This window comes from Trichomycterus rosablanca, chromosome 20, assembly GCF_030014385.1.
Source record: "Trichomycterus rosablanca isolate fTriRos1 chromosome 20, fTriRos1.hap1, whole genome shotgun sequence".
NCBI lineage: Eukaryota > Metazoa > Chordata > Actinopteri > Siluriformes > Trichomycteridae > Trichomycterus > Trichomycterus rosablanca.
This window is the reverse complement of record NC_086007.1, coordinates 7,961,248-7,982,204: the sequence shown is the minus strand read 5'-3', so window position 1 is coordinate 7,982,204 and position 20,957 is coordinate 7,961,248. Positions and strand designations below refer to the sequence as shown.

General features: G+C 37.5%; 1 protein-coding gene across 4 annotated transcripts in view; it reads right to left on the bottom strand.

Annotated features, from left to right (window-relative positions):
- myo1cb (myosin Ic, paralog b) overlaps window positions 1–20,957 on the bottom strand; it is a 62,775-nt gene that overhangs the window by 7,120 nt on the left and 34,698 nt on the right. For all 4 annotated transcript variants that reach the window (XM_063017393.1, XM_063017395.1, XM_063017394.1 and 1 more), the window contains exons 2-24: window positions 16,478–16,633; window positions 15,642–15,757; window positions 14,538–14,736; window positions 13,495–13,575; window positions 12,431–12,610; window positions 11,888–11,986; window positions 11,621–11,734; window positions 11,033–11,104; window positions 10,787–10,900; window positions 9,683–9,762; window positions 8,683–8,788; window positions 7,675–7,755; window positions 7,441–7,532; window positions 6,453–6,547; window positions 6,264–6,310; window positions 5,511–5,591; window positions 4,973–5,078; window positions 3,743–3,860; window positions 3,508–3,621; window positions 3,339–3,415; window positions 3,045–3,113; window positions 2,882–2,966; window positions 300–459 (exon numbers count right to left, since the gene is read on the bottom strand). In XM_063017393.1, the coding sequence (XP_062873463.1) occupies window positions 300–459; window positions 2,882–2,966; window positions 3,045–3,113; window positions 3,339–3,415; window positions 3,508–3,621; window positions 3,743–3,860; window positions 4,973–5,078; window positions 5,511–5,591; window positions 6,264–6,310; window positions 6,453–6,547; window positions 7,441–7,532; window positions 7,675–7,755; window positions 8,683–8,788; window positions 9,683–9,762; window positions 10,787–10,900; window positions 11,033–11,104; window positions 11,621–11,734; window positions 11,888–11,986; window positions 12,431–12,610; window positions 13,495–13,575; window positions 14,538–14,736; window positions 15,642–15,757; window positions 16,478–16,633 (2,442 nt within the window). The remainder of the gene's footprint in view (window positions 1–299; window positions 460–2,881; window positions 2,967–3,044; window positions 3,114–3,338; window positions 3,416–3,507; window positions 3,622–3,742; window positions 3,861–4,972; window positions 5,079–5,510; window positions 5,592–6,263; window positions 6,311–6,452; window positions 6,548–7,440; window positions 7,533–7,674; window positions 7,756–8,682; window positions 8,789–9,682; window positions 9,763–10,786; window positions 10,901–11,032; window positions 11,105–11,620; window positions 11,735–11,887; window positions 11,987–12,430; window positions 12,611–13,494; window positions 13,576–14,537; window positions 14,737–15,641; window positions 15,758–16,477; window positions 16,634–20,957) is intronic.

Genomic DNA, 20,957 nt, shown 5'->3' with positions numbered 1-20,957 from the left:
GTTCCATGTAATTTTTAATTGGTGCAGTCCAATTATCCTCAAAAATGTGACTGTCAGATTTATAAGTTGCTATGTTTAGTTTGGAACCAACAGATTTTAGAAAGCCCGAAATGAACAAATCCTTTTTGACAAAGGCATCTGTGTTCCATTCATTGTCACAGAAAAAGAAAAGTTGTAGATAACACTGAAATCCAAAAACCATGAAAAAAAGCCATGACACACACTCAATCTCTTACAAGCATATCTATACACTTTACTGGTATTTGTGTGAACTGTATGTATACAGAAACAATGTCTACCTCATTAAGGGCAGGTGAAGGTGTAGGCCAGCTTTTGTCCAAAACATCTTTGGGCAGATTCCTATAAAGTGTCATTAGGAAGGAGTAGCGCACATAGTCGAGGAAGTACTCATTCTCTGGGCAACGCTGCTGGTGGCGATACATGAATCCTTTAATAAACCTACAATACAGCACAAAACATTAAGGTCAGTATGGGGGCCGGCGTACCTTAGTTTGCTTATGAAGGGATCAGCCAAAAAGACTGACTTGATTATTATATATCCCTAACAGTGCTCGCGTGGCGCAGTGGTAAATTACGCAAGCCCACTAGCGCTGGGATTTGCACAGTGGATTTGCATCCTGTCTCTGGTATGTTACTGCAACCCACCATGACCCTGACATCAGTATGTAAACCACGTATAGAATAAAGCAGTGATAAAACATGAATATGAAATAAAAAGGTCCTTACCAGCTTGTTTAATTCCTTAAAAGTGTTCATGAAAAAAATGACCTCTGAAAAAGAACTATGACCATTTTTGAAATGTAGACTTTTACTTAAGAGAAATTAAGGGTTACTTAAGAGGGTACAGGGCTGATGTGGATGAGAGGAAGAAACGCAAATAAACACATGCAAAACCAATAAAGACTTAAAGATTACTAATTAGCGTAGAAAAGCATTTACAAGAACTTACATATGTTAATGAAGTGTCTCGACAAAGTCTGAATTTGTGCTCCTGTGCACGTCTGACTGACAAACGTTCAAATTTTGCGTTTAAACAAATCAACATTTTTAACATTTTAAAAAAAGGACTTTATGTGTCTAAACGATTGAAATGACATGAATGAAAAGTCCTCAACATTAATCATTTTTAACATGAGAAGTCAGCCTCAAAGTTATTTTTATTTTTAACACAAAGAAAATAAATAGAAATGAACTTTTTGTTCATACACTACAAGCTGGGTAGATATGCCTATTATTTAATGCTATGATACTGTCCAAGTAAAGGGTCAGTCGCTGTACGTATGACAGGGTTAAGGGCCTTGCTCAAGGGGCCCAAAGTGGCTGCATGGCAGAACCAGGATTTAAAACTACAACCTTTAGATTATTGGCCTAAAGTTCTATCCAGATTAATAGCCTAAAGCTCTATCCTATAGGCTACCACTGTCCCACATCAGGGTGGGTCGGCGTACCTTAGTTTGCTTATAAGGAAACAGCCAAAAAGACTTCATTTATATACACCTGTATTTTTAAAGGCACAAGGTCACTAACATTGCTTGCGTGGCGCAGTGGTAAATTACGCAAGCCCACAGTGGATTTGCATCCTGTCTCTGGTATGTTACTGCAACCCACCATGACCCTGACATCAGTATGTAAACCACGTATAGAATAAAGCAGTGATAAAACATGAATATGAAATAAAAGATCCTTAACAGCTTCTTTAATTCCTTAAGTGTTCATGAAAAGAAATGACCTCTGAAAAAGAACTAAACACATGCAAAACCAATAATTACTTAAAGATTACTAATTAGTGTAGACAAGCATTTCCATGAACTTACATATGTTAATGAAGTGTCTCGACAAAGTCTGAATTTGTGCTCCTGTGCACGTCTGATTGACGAACGTTAGAGCATACTTTTGGTGCACTCGTTTTACAGAAAAACACATTCAATATTTCCCACCTAAGCACTAACTTTTGAACAATATGATTAAGTGGTTTATTGAAACGTGTAGCGCATTTGTTTAATCTGTGTATCAGATTTTGCATTTAAACAAACTGACATTTTTAACAGAGCTTTATGTGTTTAAACAATTGAAATAACATAAATGAAGTCCTCAACATTAATCATTTAACATGAGAAGTCAGCCTTAAAGGTCATTTTTGTAATCATGTTTCACGTAATAGATTTTAAAGATGGATTACACAACAGAAATGAATAGAAATGAACTTTTTGCTGTAAGTTTACATGCTAGAAGCTGGGTAGATTGTTAATGCTATGATAGAGTTGGAGCGCAGGGTCAGTAGCTGTACGGGGTTCCTTGAGCTGACAGGGTTAAGAGCCTTGCTCAAGGGCCTAACAGTGGCTGCATGGCAAAACCACACACAACCTTCAGATTAATGGCCTAAAGCTCTACCCACTACGCTACCACTGTCCCACTGTGAAATGTGTTGCATTATACTGTATACGTTGGCTAAAAAAGAAAAAATTAAACATTTGGTTCTGAGTGCATTTATTCTCTCAAAAAGCTGTTAAATTAAACATATTTAACTTTTTAAACATAGTTTTTTGTAATTTTTTCTTCACATTTCTATTTTCTATATCTCTATATTCTTGAAAGCTGCTGTAACAATGCAGATTTTCCCGTGGGATAGTAAAAGGCTATCCTATCTCAAGGACTGCAAACATTGTGGATTTTCTGCATCTCTTAATAAGACTTAAGACGTAGGCATTTCTGTACCTTGTACTGTTTTACTGCAGTATTTTTTTAAATAGAACTGACAATGATATTCTATTAAAAAGAAAGACACAGCCAGCACAAATTGTTCACATTACATTAAAAAAAAAATGCTGATCATGTAAAAAAAACTTATGTGCAGTCAGACCTGCGAATGGTGTCAGCAGCTTGTCTTCTGCGCTGTGCTTTCCTTCGGGAGAGAAAACCTCTCCACAAGGACTGGATCTGAATGGCTGCAAAATGAGAAGTAAAAAAGTTAGTTTCAAAACATATACAACTGACATGAGTTCTTAACTTTATAAAAAGCATACCTGACTGCTTCATTTTACGGTACTTGGATTTCTGACAGTGGCTCTTCCAGTTGGACTGCAGCATGGTTGCTGTAAATATACAGAGGTCAGTAAGAGAGGCATAGTTTAACATCAGACAGATCTGAAAAAGCATTCAGAAAGCAGGGAATATTTTGCATATGTTATGTACACCATATTGACAGCAGTAATGGGACACCTACATATTACTTCTTAGCACCCTTAACAGCTTTAAAATAAATAAAACTTGATCGCTACCATGTATTGTCTTTCTACAGACACAAAAATGGTTCCTACCAAGACTATGTTTTCTGACTTCTAAGGCATCTTCTGTTGAGAATAAGGTCTTGGGAAACCGGATGAAGATTTTGGTCCTAAAAGAGGTAATGTAAAAATGTTATAACATCTTGTGCCAAAAAAAAAAAAAAAAACATTAGCAAAATGAGCTTTTTCGAATACAACCAACCTGCCAAGCTTGTACTCCTCAGGCTTGTAACCCAAGTGTTTCACAAGTGCGGAAACTCCATCTACCAAACGGCCATTCCAGCTAGGCCAGGTTTCCGGACACAAGGACTTATACCTGTAAAACAGCAAGTAATGTAAGTCATGAAAGCACTGGAGAGGAATTTAAGTGCTGGTACTACAGTAGATGTATTGGTGTGGGCAGAAGCAAGAAGATATCCAGTTATATAGGAGCTGACCTCTCAAGGAAAGTCTCGTAGCGGCGCCGGTAAGCAAAGCCTGCTCTTCTCACCCGCAGGTTCTCCATCAGCCCCAGATATTTCACCTGGTGTCTGATCAGAACATCGTCAAATCTACCTGTGGAGACACGTTTCGGTTTTAAGATTTTTATTGTGTATTATATATAGTACATAGTGTATTTTATTGTATTTGTATTTGCTACTTTACAGTCCCTTATTACATTCAAAGCCAATTTAGGCAGTGGTAGCTCAGTGGTTTAATTCTATTCAGTTGTAATTGTAAGTCACGTTGGATAAAAGTGCCTGCTAAATGCCACAAATGTAAATGTAGGCTAAACCACGTACTGGCATAACAAACAGTATGTGAAACGAGCACACCAGCAGTTCTTTCATGCTACATCCCGCATACATGCCATCCACACTAGCCGATGAGGGTCAAAGACTAGCACAAGCCTCTTCTGACTCATATAAGGCCACCACAAGCATATTTTTACCTATTAGCATTGGAATCTAACAAGTCCAGAGAATCACAGAAGAATTCCACCAATTCTGTTTGCTCCTCAACCAGACAACACAAACTGCTCTAAAAGTGATAAAGGTGACTCCCAATCCAGTCTTTTTTTCATCATTTCTGTAGCATGCCTGTCCAAACTGATGGCACCACTGACACTTCAACTCTAAGACTTTCAGTGGTAGTGGGCTAGCAGAGGCACACTATGTAAGTTCAGGCGTGTGTTTTTCAGTGTAGATGGCGATATTTTAAAAAATTGGTAGAAATCTTATGACATTTCAATATGAAAGCAGCATTTTTAGATGTATCTGCATTAGAGTGGAAGCAGCTTAATGTGAAATATTTTACTTGCTTTCTTTAAAATGTAATTTCAGTAGTGCCAAAAAATGTAATGCTTATTATTTTGCAACACGGCATTAAACAGACATAAAATAAAATAGAACCCAGATTTCATGATAATGGTAACGAAACGCTGTTTTGTAAAACTGCTTTTATGTATTCAACAGATAAAATAATAATAACAAAATACAATTTATAAATAATTAAATAATAAAATATTAAAAAAAAAATTAATGATTCGTGTTGTGTTCATGTGCATGGTAGTGTGCCAGTTATCCTTCCATATGACACAGCAGTGGATTCAGTCAATAAATATCACAAATTAGAAGTGATATCAGCTCAGCATCTCAATAAAGAACACAGGCACACTCAACACTTACCTGCCTGCTTGGCATCGTTAGGTTTGATGCAGCGCACGTACGACGGATCCTTGGACATCAGGATTTCCATTAGCTTAGCCAGGCTGGACTTAAACTGGGTTGCCGTCTAGGCACGAAGAAAGACGCAAAAAGAGACAGAAGGATTAGACTGTAGGACTACAGTACAGGGAGAACACACATCCCAGTGTGCACGTCCAACCAGGCAGTGACAGTGTGGGAGAGACCGGCTATTAACAATGCATACACACAGCTTAACATCAGCTTATCTTCAGCACCAGCAGAAGCAGCAACCCACCCAATATGAGCCAATGATCTACTGCAGAGTGGGCACAGGGGAAGGCTTACTTATAAACACACATTTTAAGGACGGAAAACCCCCAGAGATCAGGCATTCCTCACAAGCAGAGCACTCATGTTTTATTTAATAGTAAAACAAATGTCCAGTTTCCCCACCACGAGTTTGACAAAGCTAGTGGTTCAAGCCATTTTCCTTGAATTAATAGGGTGCAAGAAATAAAAGCAATGTTTTTCTTCTTACCGTTTCTGGACGTTTTTTGTCTGTTAACTCTGCCCGACTGAAACACTGCGTGAGGATCTTGTTTTCTGACATGCACATGACCTGGTAAACACAATCACAGAGACGGAGATCATAAATACTAAAGAAAAAAATATGTTAGACACATACTGCTGTAAGTAATGTTACTAAAGCAGATCTATATTAATTTATAATCAGTTTAAAAAGGATTAATCATATGTATATACATTAGAAATTGGAGTGTCTACACAATGTACCCACTGTCACAAGACCAAACATCTATGCCTAATACATAGCTTTCACAGCACACAGAATGAAAACGTCAGCATGAGCCGAACATTGGTAAATCAACCAAATAATAAACAGCCAGTGGGGTCCCCTTTTCATTAATAGACAGGGTAGAGGCGCTTAACAAGGTTTAGAAAAAAACCAGATGTGTCACATTCGGTAATTGTATACCTACAAAGAGTATCTGTATGATGGGTGTAGCTTATGAAACGGACAATAAATGTAAGTTTGATAGAGGTGTACCTAGACAACAGGAGCCGCAATTGAAGAGTCAGTGCTATCTAACTTATGGAGTATATGGAAGGTCAACGTCACCACTTGGCTCATCTTGTTGCCATAATTGAAGACTAAACATTCATCAACAACCTTTTTTAACAAGACCGGTCAAAGTTGAATCAGTGAAAACAAAGCAACAATACAGCATGTGAATTCTCCTAGTCATGCTTTTTTCCAGTCCCACACACTGACCTCTTTCAAATTCCTGAAGAGCAGATCATTGTTTTTGTCCAGAAAGCCTGGGAGTGAGAAACAATACGAAGTCAGTGAACATGATATCAATATTAAATTTAAAATGAAACGGGTTCATTGGTTGGAGGATAACACTGTCTGATATTGCGGTTTTATGAGCATACAGGATATTGGCCTGTTCTTACTCACCATTTACGTTGTAGTTTACTTCTCCAGCATAATGCAGCAGTCTAAAATCATTTCTGCTCATTAACTTCCTTGTCTTGCCATCTGCCAGCTTATGACTAAAATGCAGAACAAAACAGTCGCAGAAAGAATTAAGCAATTCATATAAACTGAACGCATGTGAAAATAGTGGTAGTGAGATTAAGGGGTCAAAGATTAAATGTTTTGCCTCTGAATAAAATTTATCAACATATTTGAATCAACCTTACTGTTGTCTTACACAGATGTAAAAAGTAAATAAAAATCACACATTCATATTTTCGCTTGTCCTTCCAATCAAACATATGTTCGGAATGTTTTTTTTGGCGACTCCAACACTTAAACTCGTGACTTGTGTCTCATTTCCTAAAACCATGGGCATTGATACAGAGTTTAACACCCTACTCACCATTCTGGCTTTTCATAAAATCTTTTAAATTAGGAATTTGTGTCTGTTTAGTCAAAAGAGCATTTGTGAGGTCAAGTACCGATGTTGACCAAGAAGGGTAATAAGGCTCCCCAAACTGATATTTTATTTCATTACATTTTTTATTTATTTTAATCACCATTGTATTTTAATCAACCCCCCTCCCCCCCCCCTCAGACACAGACAATCATGTCTCATGTCTGTGTGGAGATGCTCAAATGGCCGATGGCACCACTGGGAATTTGAACCCTAAATCTCAGCAGTAGTGGGCTAGCCTAGTTTATCGCTGTGCCACCTGAAAACCATCCATATAATATTTTTATGTAACTGAAAAATTTAAGATAATAATTAGGCCATATAATGTACGATTCCTTCATTGACCACCTTCTGCACTAAATATAATTTTGTACAATTGTTTCACCAATTAAAACATTTAAAAAGGGGTCGAGGGACTAAAATTAGTTTGGTGTATTTAGCCCCTTGTTATCTTTTAAACACTAAAAAAACCTTTGTATATATGTCAAAGTTAAATGACGAGAAACTGACGTTAAGAAATGGGCATGGCCACCCAGTGTGTTCTCCAGCTTCTCAAGGAAAGTCAAGTCTGTAGCATCGCCTGGCCTAAGACATTCCTCATCCTACAGAAGAACAGAAAGGAGGAATTGTAAAAACATGTAGCAAAGGACACACTGGCTCAGCCAAAAGCAAAATTAGCATGCACAGCTTTAGTAAAACAAATATGCTAGACATGGACAACAAGTAACATTAAAACTGTCCTACCAAAACAGAAATGATGCCTTTAAACTTTTCCTCCACCAGATCACAAATAATCTTGTTGTTGAAGTATTGCACAGGTTCCCACTGCAAATGGAAAAACATCAGTACTCAAACAAATGACATTTATTTCATGTATTTCAAGTTTCTGTTTATTTAATTAGAACTCCAAATATTTACACTATGCCAGGAATTCAACATCAGCCCACTTAAAATGTGTGGTCACAGAAAGGCTTTTATTATTGATGATGCTGAGATGATTTAATGATGTTGCATGAGGATGGTATTATCATAGAAATGACACAGAACATACCCGGCATTATACAGCTTCCCATAATGTGCCCTTTAAACTGGGCATCCAGCCAGAGAAATCCTCTCTCCCACAACATTGTACACAAAAGCCCAAATGTCAGGATGTGAGATGTGTGGGATGAGTTTGTGAGAAACTTATTCAAAACCTCATCAGCCAGGTAAAAATGTAATCTCCCTACTAAACCTAATAAGTGGTCGCGCAACATTTGGCAATAACAACTTCAATCAAATAAATACAATTGTATTGTAAACGTTGTGATGACGTTGTGATGTTTTAATTTGGCTACACTGAAAGTTATTAAGCATGAACTGCCTGTTTAATGTCTTGCTGCAGCATTTTTCTTCATAACTCATCATTTAGGAAAGGATTTTGTTCACGTGAGTTATCTTTGTCTAATATTAAATGTAGTTTGATAATCTGTGTAAGTGTAAGTAAACATGTAACTGTAATAAATATGCAAAAATTTAGGAAATTGGGAAGAGGCAAATACTTTTTTACAGCTCTGTTCACAGAATATACAGTGGATTCAGAACCTTTTACTGTTCACTGTGGTCAGGTGAACAAAAAAAGAAACAAACTAAAATATTTAATCCAGTATAGTGAGTGTGTGGAAGATGAGTACATATTTACTATGTACACAGTTCTGTGTATATCTATATATTTTAGTGTGTATGATGAATAAGTGGGTTTTTAAGTTTTACCGTAATTCCCTCGGCTTCGTACTCATCTTGTTCTGATTTGAGTGTGAGTTCGATGAAAAGCTGCTGCAGTTTCTCATTGCAGTAGTTGATGCAGAACTGTTCAAAACTTCACACACAAAAAGAAGATGCAGCATGAATATTATGTCATAAGTAATAACACTCTTTGAAATACACAAACATGTATACCACTGTATACATATGTACACGATAATAATATTACTTTTTTGAAACAGATGTACAAACATATTGGCATTTTAAAAGAGTATACATACATATACATGACAACTACAAACTCCCACTATATAAAATAAAACACAAGCTACAGTTGTGAAATGTGCACTATACATGGCATGTCAGACATCATACACACTGCAACAACCTTAATTTTTGTATAAATAATAAATATTTTTTTTGGTCTGAAAATGGTGCTTGTGTGTTCTTAAAGTTACGAAATCGTTACATAAGTCAGGCTACATTAATGATTAAAACGCAGGTACATCATTCACATTTTCTATTATAAACAGGGTTGCCATGACTGAAAACTGGTTGAAATCTGGCAGCCTTAATAAGTCAAGTGTAGTATTTACATTACTTTTACGGTACTTCTGTCCATACAGTGTATCTATTTATTAATACATACACACATTTCTTGCTAAAATTTGTAGCTGAAACATGAAACCTGCCAGTGAGAGACAGTCACAGATATCTCATATATGGAAATTACTACAACACAGATCTTTACAGGACACACCCATATCCAGAAAAGCAGCAGCATTAACATTGGTAAAGTTATTTTAGTCAGCTAGCTGCTGAGCTCCCCAGTGAATTTTGTTTACAGGTTTGATCTAGCATCCTGTTGTTTTTTTTATTGTATTATTATTATTAATACTGAGTAAAAGACGGGCATCATTTGGAATCATTATGGCTAATCAAAATGTTTACTATACTCATGTTTACTATAAATAAAAAACTGTTTGAAGACAGAGGACTTGTTACACACCTGTTGTTCTGAAAAATCTCAAACCCATAGATATCCAGCAGGCCAATGACAGAGGTATTCCTACTAGTGAAGAAATCATCCTGTAAAAGATTCAACACAGATCACTATAATACACCAAGATGTCAAATATAGCACCTTTTATCATTACTTGGTGTACGACAAAAGTGAAAGTGAAAATGATTTTTTTTTTTTTTTTTACAACGGTCCAAAAACATTTATTTATAGCACTGCTTCTAAAAGTGTGTGTAGTGATGTCCACTCTGGGGTGAAATAGTTTCTAATAAAATAAAAATGTATAATTCGGGCACTCGTGTGGCACAGTGGTGTAACGTGCTAGCTCACTACTAAACCCACACAAACGTAGTTGGTTGGATTTGAGGGATGGAAAGTCGGATAGGGACTCTTTCAGCTGGGGCTGCCAAATGCGATCTCTAGGACTGGTCCGGGCGCAAAGTGTGTGTGCCAGCTATAACGGCATGTGTCCCAGAAGGGTCTGTGACCATCCTGTGGCCATAGTGGGCTGGTGCAAACAGCAGGGGATTGCAATATGTAAAAATTACAATGTTCTGTGAGTGCGCTCTTAAAGTATCGGCCATAATACAATGAGGAAAGTTGTGCCAGGAAAGGGTATTCAGCGTAAAAACTGTACCAACTTAGGTACGCGGACCAGAATGCTCCAATGTGGCAACCTGTATAAAGGAGCAGCCGAAAGAAGGAAAAAATGCCAGGTTGTGGAGCGATGGTCAGGAAAATTAGTTACATGGGTGCGGTAACTTTGACTGCACTGCTGACTAAAGACTGACTTACACATTTTTGCATGTGTTATGGATTCAACTCCTGGGTTGAAGTTATGTGGAAAAGACCTGTAGGTGAAGCCTGCACTTATTTCCCAACATTTTTACTAACTTTTTTTTTGAAGTCTTGATTTTGTCTGGACTTTTTTGTCATTCGCTTCAATTATTTAGGTATAATGCCACTAGGGGGGGCCACATACTGTCAATTCTTTCTGGCATGCTGAAACAGTATTGCAGGTCAATAACGTGATCTTAGTAAGAAATGGAGTTGGGAAACAATAAAGTGATAGATTAACAGAATATTGTGTACCGAGAGAGAGCCATTGATTTTGTTCACAAGCCAAGAGAAGGTGCGGCCGTATACAGCTTTAGATAAAGCGTCCCGCGCCGAGTAGGCCTGCTCCTGATTCAGTGGACTCATCATCTGTAAAACAGAACACGAACTCAGTGGAATGAGGTGGATGAATAACGTGCATATAAATAACATCTTGGTCGTCATTATAATCCACTTAAGCATGATTGTAGAAGGTGAAGTGCAGAGTAAGCAGTATCATACCTCCTCCCCTTTGGCAATAATCTTCTTATGTGTCAAGGCCTCTTTGAGAACCGAGTTATCCACACCTAGTAACTAAGATATTACAGAAAAGAAAGTATTGCATTAGAGCCATTATTTTACAGATTTTTTTTTCTCTTTATTCCTCCCAATCTAGCTGGGTCCAATTACATCCTCCTCTGTTGAACCACCACCCTTGCCCTGAGCTGCAGACTATTATGTGTCCTCATTGACACGTGAGCAGTCGCTGGCTGCTTCTTTTTACTTAGAGACTTACAGAGAGTCTCAACCAGCCAGAAGAGGTAACAGTAACAGCAGCAAAAAAGAACCAATCTGACCTACAAATAACCCGACTCAAACCCAACCCGATTGATAGAACAGCTGGGAGCTAGTGAATTGTTACACAATCCAACATTAATTTAGATTTTAAACCATTAATGTTATTAATATTGTTTCTAAAAGGAATAAGTATTTACTTATATAATCATTCATAGCCGAGTCAAATGATTGTGATTATCCAGACTGTAGTCACACCTACAGTGTGTGAACAGCATGTACAGTGTACTGTGTGTAATAGGGTTGGTTTCTCACCCTGGACAAGTATTTAATCTGTGTATCTGTAGTAATGTAAGCATTTCCACTCTCTTCTTTGCCATACTGAATATTCCCCAAGTGTAGCACACTGGCAATAATGTTCATCAGCTCCTGCAGACAGAAAAAGACGCAAGAGAGCAAAAAAGAGATAGAGATGTATAAAGGATGAAAACAACTCTATTAGAAACATATTTAAATTAATGCAAGTACCTCACACCTATAGTAAAACCAAAAAGTGTGTTTTTGACTATTGCGTCCTCTTACCTCCACTTCTTCATCATTGAAGCCGATAACGCTCAACGCTTTTAAAACTACTTTCCAGTCATTGCGGTCATTAATGGAGCTCACTTTGGGACAGTTCCCCTGTAATACAAATACATACATACATACAATAATATTAGGATGGGGTGGATACTTTCTTAATATTAGGATAGTGTGGATATGCGTTCAATATTTGAATAGTGTGTATACATGCTTAATATTATATGGTTCATGCTTAATTTTAGGATACTGTGGATATGTGTTCAGTATTAGGATAGTGTGGATAAGTGTTTAATATTAGGATAGTGTGGATATGTGTGTAATATTAGGATAAAGTGGACAGCGGTGTGTGTGTCTTTCTCCTTAATTCTCCTGTAGAGAACTCTACACATACACTCAGCACAAGAGAGGAAGTGGAGAGGGGGGAGGCTACTCCTAACTTCCTCTATTAAACACCAGGGGTGCAAAAAGAAAAAATTAAGACTTCGCAGGCCATTAAGGATGTGCGTGTCTGTTTAAGTAAGGTACAGTCCCACTCTTTCTCACCTTAATGAGGTACTGGTACTGCTGTGGGTTCCTCTCCAGGCCGAGTCTCCGGAGCAGATCCTCCTCACAACCCTCGATCAGTTGGTAGAAGATGTGGAAGTTCCTCTCACCATGACTCTGGTGCACCACGCGAGATTTCTCCAGCAGATAGTTTAGAATGTGGCCTCCTACTGGAGCACCCTGCCAATGGGGATAGCCGGTGGGAGTGATGGCGGGTCGCTGACACAGGTATAATCCAACGTACACAAACACGGGGATACAGGTGCACAACCCAACCCAAGCATGGTAAAAGGGACGCGGTGAAGGTGCATAACAGCAGGGATGTTAACACTAGTGGTTCATTTTTTTGTCATAAACTGACAAAAAAATAACAGAACACCCACATCCAATTATTTATACTACAGAACAGAGATTCAGGCCCTGAAGAGGTTTGTAGGTGTAAATGGGTTATTATTCCAAGCTGTTACCTTTTATGCCCCTGCAATATACTGTTATAATTTCTGGAAAAAATACACCTGAAATTTTCAAAATGCTCATTAAAATATAACATCAAAAAACACAGTATACTCGTATACATGTACAAGTATTAAAAATGTCACCTGTCAACCAAGCAAATTGTCAGTGTCCTCAAATACACTGGATTCAGAAAGTATTCAGACCACATGACATTTTTTGCACACTTAAAATATTAAAGATCTGATTATGAATTGAAATAATGGATCTGATTTATAATGGCTAATAGTTATGTATTCATATTGATTCTGGAGGGCATGATTACAATTCAACCAATTTAATGTTTTTAAGCATGCATGTAAACCCCTCCAATCATTCAGGTCATGTGTTCAGATGTTCTTTATTATAAGCAGTTACAGCTAAAATAAAAATTTCATCACTGCATTAAAGAATGGGAAAAACCATTCATAATTTAAAAAACTTACGCCTTACACAAGCTTTATTCATCTGATTGATGCTCCTACTGTATATGTTCCTTTTATTTTTAAAAAAAGGCCAAACTTTAATTTTAACGTATTCATCTATCACATATCTCTGTAAAAAAAACTTACCCTGAAGTCAAACTGGATGTCCATATATTTACCAAATCGGCTCGAATTGTCGTTGCGCAAAGTTTTCGCATTCCCAAAGGCCTGAAATATAAAAAAAACAAAAACAAATTGTGATTACAATCACCCAATTCAACAGCTGTAACCAGATGCCAGTATCTGTGTAGACCCACACTGCTTTGTTAAAAAGTTCAAGCTTATTTGTAGATCAGCTATACGCATAAAATAATTTCTTATGCTATACGCATAAAGCCAGACCCAAAGTTGAGAGAAAAAAATCAAGCACATAGCCTTGCAATCTCTTAGACAAACACTGACAGATGGGTAATGGGTCATGATGAATAGCAAAGTAACTTTAAAAATGCCACTGTCATAGGATGCCACTTTTTGCCACAAGTCAGTTATGAGTTCTACTCTAGTGAACCCTAAGTGCTATTATTATATCATTTTTTCTAGGAGCAATATCAACTCAGCCACAAAGTGGTAGAAAATGCAAACTGTTGAAACGGGTAGCTCGTACAATTCATGCTAAAGACTTTCAAACTTCCTCGGGAAGCGACATCAGCACATGAACTGTGCATTGAAAGCAAAATTGGTTGTTCAATGCTGAGTGGCTGCACAAAAGTCTAAGATCAATATGCTGATGCCCAGCTTAGACTGAAGTGGTGTAAAACACACTGTCATTGGACTCTAGAGCAGTGAAATGCTCTAGAGTGACAGTTCCCAATTATCTTAAAAGTCCAAAGTAACACTACCTACCAGAAACTACCAACACCAAGGAGATAATAGTTAGGGGCTGTTTTCAGGGGGTGGACTGAGCCCCTATGGTTATGTAAAGGCTAATGTCAATGCTACACGAAAGAGATACATTTTAGACAATTATAAGCTTCCAAATGTGTAGCAATGTTTTGGGTAAGACCCTTTCTCGTTTCCAAGAAGCTACACAGTAAAGCACACACCTTAATAAATAATAAGATGTAATGTTTGGGTACAAGCGTGAACATGCATGTAAAAAGGTGAAGAACTTTGCTGACACTAAACTTTACCTCCAGAACTGGATTGGACTGCAGCAGACGATCTTTCACACTCTGTACTTGCTCGCTGACTGGACAGGTGAAGGCGTAGTACTGCAGAACCTTTTTGGAGGCCTCAGTTTTTCCAGCACCACTCTCACCTGAGATGAGGATACACTGATCCCTTCTCTCAGTCCTCATGGAGCGAAATGCATTATCAGACACCGCATAGCTGCACAGAAATGTGGTAGAAAAATACACAGATAAATGAAGTTGATTTATTATAATAATCACACAATTGTGTATAACATATTTAAGTGTTTGGTATATGAAATTCTGTAGTTAAAATTATTGTGGCAAAACTGATGAGAAAATTAAATTTGCTTTTCATAAAATAACAAGTAATTTGTGTCAGTTGTGCTTTTAACCAACTGACAAAAAATGCAGACTGAATAGCAAATCAGATTCCTTTTTTGCAAGTTACAGTTGACGGAATCTGATGTGTAGTTCATTTTACTTTAATATGGTAATGCAGGGGTGTGACTACGCTGTAAAGTGTGGAAGAGACATAAGACAAGACTGTATTTATCCCTTACTGTTTCTATGTATCACTGCTTCAGGCTGCGATATTTTCCTTACTTTAATCATGTGGCTGTTGTCATGATCAATCCAAATCTCTGACATCAAATGAGACAAGACATGAAACTGCATGACATGAGAAGACATGAGTGTTTGTAGCCAGAAGCATCACTGAGATCCGAGAGTTCTAGTCTCAATGATGCTACTGGCCTGGAAAGGCACCTATTATACGCAACAGACTAAAAAAAGAAGGCAGGGTGGGATATTTTCTCATTGCTGATGCAGCTACTTGGTTGGTGCGTCATCACAAGTGGTTGCGACATACAGTATGAATATTATGTTTCTCTGTACGTGTTAGGACTCTTGGTAAGAATTCGCCTTTACAAGTGACAGAAGAGGCGTGTGCTAGCTTGCAGCCCTCCTTGGCCAGCAAGCGTGTTGTGCATGTGTTTTAATTGGATGTCAAACCACATACACATGTGGCTTAAATTTACCTGCAAAAAAATGTTTGGATATCAGATAAACATCTTTCTCATTAGACTGTACTGTATTACTCACATGTGGGGGGAGACTTCATAGAAGTTAACACCCCTGTATCGCTCCATGTGCTGCTTGGTATAGATTTCCAGCTCTTTATAGGGATTCACCGACACCAACACTGAGCCGATATATGTCTGTTTTAAACAGAAAAAAACATTCAGTAAACTTCAGAATAAAATCTATGCCATGCATGATGCCAGCTATGGCATCATAACACTGACTTCAATGTAAATCCTGTTACAGGTACTCTGGCTTTATCCTACATTCCAAAAACAAGCAAAATGTGGACTGGCTACTGTACATTGTCTCTTGGTGTGAGTAAATATGTGAGAGAATGTGCCCTGCAAAAGATCAGTCCTATCAGGGAGGTATTCCCACCTTGCACCCAGTGTTCCTGTGTGGTAAGAGACCCACCATAATAAACCAGCTTGTGAAAGCCGTTGTGATCAAATTGGCACTTTAATGTTGCATTATTCTAATGAGCTAGTCAACCACCACAAAAACCAGTGTTCTACTGGACTGGTAGGGCACTCTAATGGAGGCATGAAGTCAACAACAAGAAGTCTCAGTAAACTGAAGAAGAATATTTACATAACAACAATTGATAGCATAAGTTGACAAATGTACATAAAAATACAATATAAAATTCTTATTAAATATTTAGATATTTTGATTACTAAACCCTATTTTATTTGGTTGCAGTAGAAGAGATATTTACTGTTTACAGTTCATAAAAAGACTTGCTGATTTCAAGTTAGGAAGAAAGCTAAAATTTGGACCACATTTACCTGAAGTATGAATGTAGACTTATTTTATAGCTCCTATATACTCAAGAAGCCTGATAAAACTCTTACATAGATGAGGTTCTCCTTGAAGCGCTTCCGCAGATTCTCAATAAAGGCCACTTCGCTGGTGTGGTTCTCCAGCAGGACAAAGTCCTGAACACCCACCCGGTCCCTAGCTGTCAGGGCGCTCTCCATCATCACCCGCACACCTTCACTGCCCACTACCTGATACGCACAAACAAAGATACAGGGAAGAGAGGCATTCATTAAACATTCACAAGCATACTGATACAGAGCCTTTCTGATACAGAGCATCAGCGCTACTGTTTTGTACACTTATCTTCTGTATACACAGAGCAATGACACATAACTGTGTTAGCAAGAGATGAGTCAGTCTTTTGTTACACAGTCATATATTTCTGATGCACAATATAAAAATTTAATGCAAATATCTGGCTGCTCAGTTGCTAATTGAAGTCAAATGAAAAGCACATTTTGCGAGAATAATTGCATTTATTTGTACAGTTGCAATGCTTTATTTACAATGAAAAATGGCATTCAGACATGCATTGTGTTAAACCTTCCCATTATAAGGCCAGTACCTTAACTGCTGAGCTACCTCAGGTCTTGTGCCTAAAAGTGAATCCTTTAATACTTCAAAGTCCTTAACTGTTATAGCAGAAAGGTGGACCAACAGTGACCCTTTTTTTAAATCAATAGATCAACATAGATTTTATTCTGAAGTTTACTGAATGTTTTTTTCTGTTTAAAACAGACATATATCGGCTCAGTGTTGGTGTTAGTGAATCCCTGTAAAGAGCTGGAAATCTATACCAAGCAGCACATGGAGCGATACAGGGGTGTTAACTTCTATGAAGTCTCCCCCCACATGTGATCGGGACAGTGGTAGCCTAGTGGGTAGAGCTTTGGGCTATCAACCGGAAGATTGGGGGTTCAAATCCAGGCTCTACTAAGCAGCCACTGTTGGGTCCTTGAGCAAGACCCTTAACCCTGTCTGCGCCGTAAGGTGGCTGACCCTGCGCTCTGACCCCAGCTTCCAAAACGAGCTGGGATATGCGAAGAAAGAATTTCATTGGACTGTACACCTGTATATGTATATATGACAAATAAAGTATATCTTTATCTTTTTTTTTTTTAACAAGCACATGAGTTTACTGACTGTAAATAAGAATTTACAATATTCAGTAGGTTGCTAAAATATGTGGACATTCAAAGTATCTATTTTATTCTGGTGGAAGTTCAGCTAAAACAAAACTTGATGCATACAAATGGACAAACACCAATTTGAAAAGTGACAGACTGCACACAAGAATCAAATGATGAGGTCAAGTGATGTGGAAAATGTGTCAGGCAGGTTGAGACTGGCTTAAGTAGGACTCTGCTGACTCTGCTAAGTGATGTTAGTAAGTAGAGATGGGACGATCGATCGGCTACGAATCGGTATCGGCCGATTTGTAATCAAAATATGCTATCGGCGATCGGTGATATTTCCTAAAAGTAGCCGATCCGATCGTGTGATATATAAAGACCATGTTAAGTTAACAGCTCAGTGGATTGATCCAGACTTTGAGCTACGAAGCACCAACCATCACATCACATCACCATTCATCAACAATCGCACAGAAACCATCGTGAAAGCTCTTACGATGTAATTTTGCTGATTGTAATATTTACTTTAAAAAGATAATTCAACCCAGTCACATCTGAGTCGATTCTATCAGCACGTTATATAAACTCCTGGTTCACTTTAGTAAATCGTAAGCGGTTCTTACTTGTGATGTAGATGAGAACAGAAGACGTTACAGAGCCAATCCGAGGCAAAAGTTTATTCATTACCAAATTCGTTAGTTCAGGATCATCTGCTGAACTTTTAGAAAACTTTTAGCTCCTTAGACGGAACGAGTCTGACTCGGTTACAGATCTGTGGTAATAGCAGTTTAATTAAGCTTTTTAATGAAGCTTTTTAATGTAAGAGAGTCACACAAAATGTTCTGTAGTAGTTGGTGTTTATTTAAAACCACGACATTTAATTATCGGCCGATGTCCCTGAAAGGAGATCGGAGATCGGAATCGGTGCCAAAAACCCCGATCGGTCCATCTCTATTAGTAAGTAAGTAAGTAATGTTCTACTAAGACTATGTCTTGGAAACAGTGAGGTAAAAACAACACACAGTTAGTACAATAAACCTGCAACTTTACAGTATAAGTGGTGTAACCAGTCAAAATGTTGACTGACTACTAGCTTTGAGAAGAAAAAAGTAACCAATATTTCTATTAGATAAACGAGAAACTTCTAGCATCCCATCAAAATGTGAAGCACATTTGGGTTTCATATTAAGTCACGCATAGTCTATTGATTAATAAACTGTGTAACGTAAAATCCAGAACAGTAAGATGAACATGAACAGTTCAGCATTCAGACTACAGAGTTTACACAAAGTCGGTAGCAAACAGTTCATAACAAATGCTAACTAAACATGTTAGAGCTTTTCTTGAGAACATTGGTGTAGTTATTATAACATGTAAACAGAGTTTTACCTTCATACTGGATAGTGATGCAAAATATCCACATCATGTTCGAAAAAAAAAAACTAAAACTGTACACACAGATCTGCATGTGCTTTAACATGCAGTCGGACTCCATACTGACACAAACTGGCTTCATGTTTTTGTCAATTTAATGTGCAACAGTTCCATCATTAATAATCAAAATAATATAACTGCATAGAATTATTTCTGAAATGACTAAACAATTCCAAACGCGACAGCAAGCAGAGCTAACGCCATGTAACGTATGTGCACTAAAGGTGGGTTGGGCGCGTTTCAAATCCACACTTTTTCTGTCACACTAAATGTAAGCATTCAACTGAAATTGCTTTAGCAGTTTGAAATTAATTTAAAAGACATTTATTCGCAGTATTTATCAAACAATCACTTCTTTGTTGGTTAACCAGGTAATTAGTGACCTTATTAGCCACAATATTTAGTGAGCTATAAGCTCATTTCAGTGATGTACTCCCCATGCTTTCCACATTACTTTCCATCACATTTCTACAACTACATGTAATAAAAGAAATCTCTTTCACAGAAGGCTGAGTTGATATTTATTATACATAAATGTGTGTATAATAAATAAATGGTGTTATTACATGACACACTACAAAGTGCTGGTCTATGCAGTTTTGAGCGCTACCACAGTCAAGTAGCTTTAAGGAGGATAAACTTGGATACCACCATCCACCATCAACCGTAAAAAGAAAATAGCTCTAGTCTCTAACTGTACACATACAAGTGCTAAGAGGGGTTTGTTTTTCATTTATTTTCATTAACCGCTTTATGCTGGTAAGGGTTGCAGCAGGTTAAAAACACTAGGCACAAGGTAGGAATACCCAATTCATCAAAGGGGTTTGACCATGGGGGCTTGAGCTATTTTCTTTTTACACACCCACTGTGTGTAAATCTTTTTCTTGTTTTTTGTCAGTGGAAACGGTTGGCTTTATATTTTTGATTGCTCCCAGAATTGACAATAAGGTGTTTAAAAATCGCTCAGATGGCTCAGCGGCCTAATACGTAAGAGCACCAACGCGGAAAGCTCCAGCTCTTCAGTTTGAATCTCAGGCGTGCTATAGATTTGGGCGTGCTTGATTGAGGAAAAGTCAGAAGGGTATTTTCTTACTGCTGTTGCAAAAAATCGGGAATTTGAAACAACTAGATTGGGAGCAAAAACAAAAATGTCCAAAAGAAGAAATAAATGAACAAATAAATAAATGAAATAAATAATTTAAGTATATCCAGCTGTGATATGTGTGGCTCTAATATCACTATTAAGTCATGAATAACTGATCCATTTAAATTAAGGCACAATTTAAAACCAAACAGCAACATGTAGGTTCAGAACAACAGTCTCTTAAGTGCCAGTTATGTACTGTATACATGTTATAATGAAATAAAATAATCACATCAGCACTAATTATTTTATAAAAAGGTATGTACAGGGTATAGTATTGAGTGCTGTGAAAAAGTAAATGCACATTTGTTATTGTTATTGTACTAAAAGCACTTATAAGGGAAATCCATAATCTAGATGAAATTCTTAGGTCATAGTTGGATGAACGCTAATAACTTGGCAAAGTTACAGTTTTACAGTAATTAGATGCAACAAATGGTGCCACTTTTAATTGTGTTCCTATTTTCAATAACTTTCAAATGTGGTATTGCCCCCATACATACTGCAAAAAGTATTATTAAATGATTTGATGAACACCAGGGTGAAGTCAAGCTGCTTTCATGGCCCTTCTAGTCACCACATTTAATCATTATTAAACCCTTAGGGAAAGTTCTGGAGTGCCGTGGATCTCCACGTACTTCATTCATTAAAGGACTAGAAGATTTTCTTTTCAAAACAAACCATTTAGCAAAGTGTGTTCAGACTGTTTATTAGCTTCTCATTAGCTTTAAATTTGTACAAAATGTCATTTGTGAAACTGCGTATACCATTTATCATTCATGTATGTATGTATGTAATAAT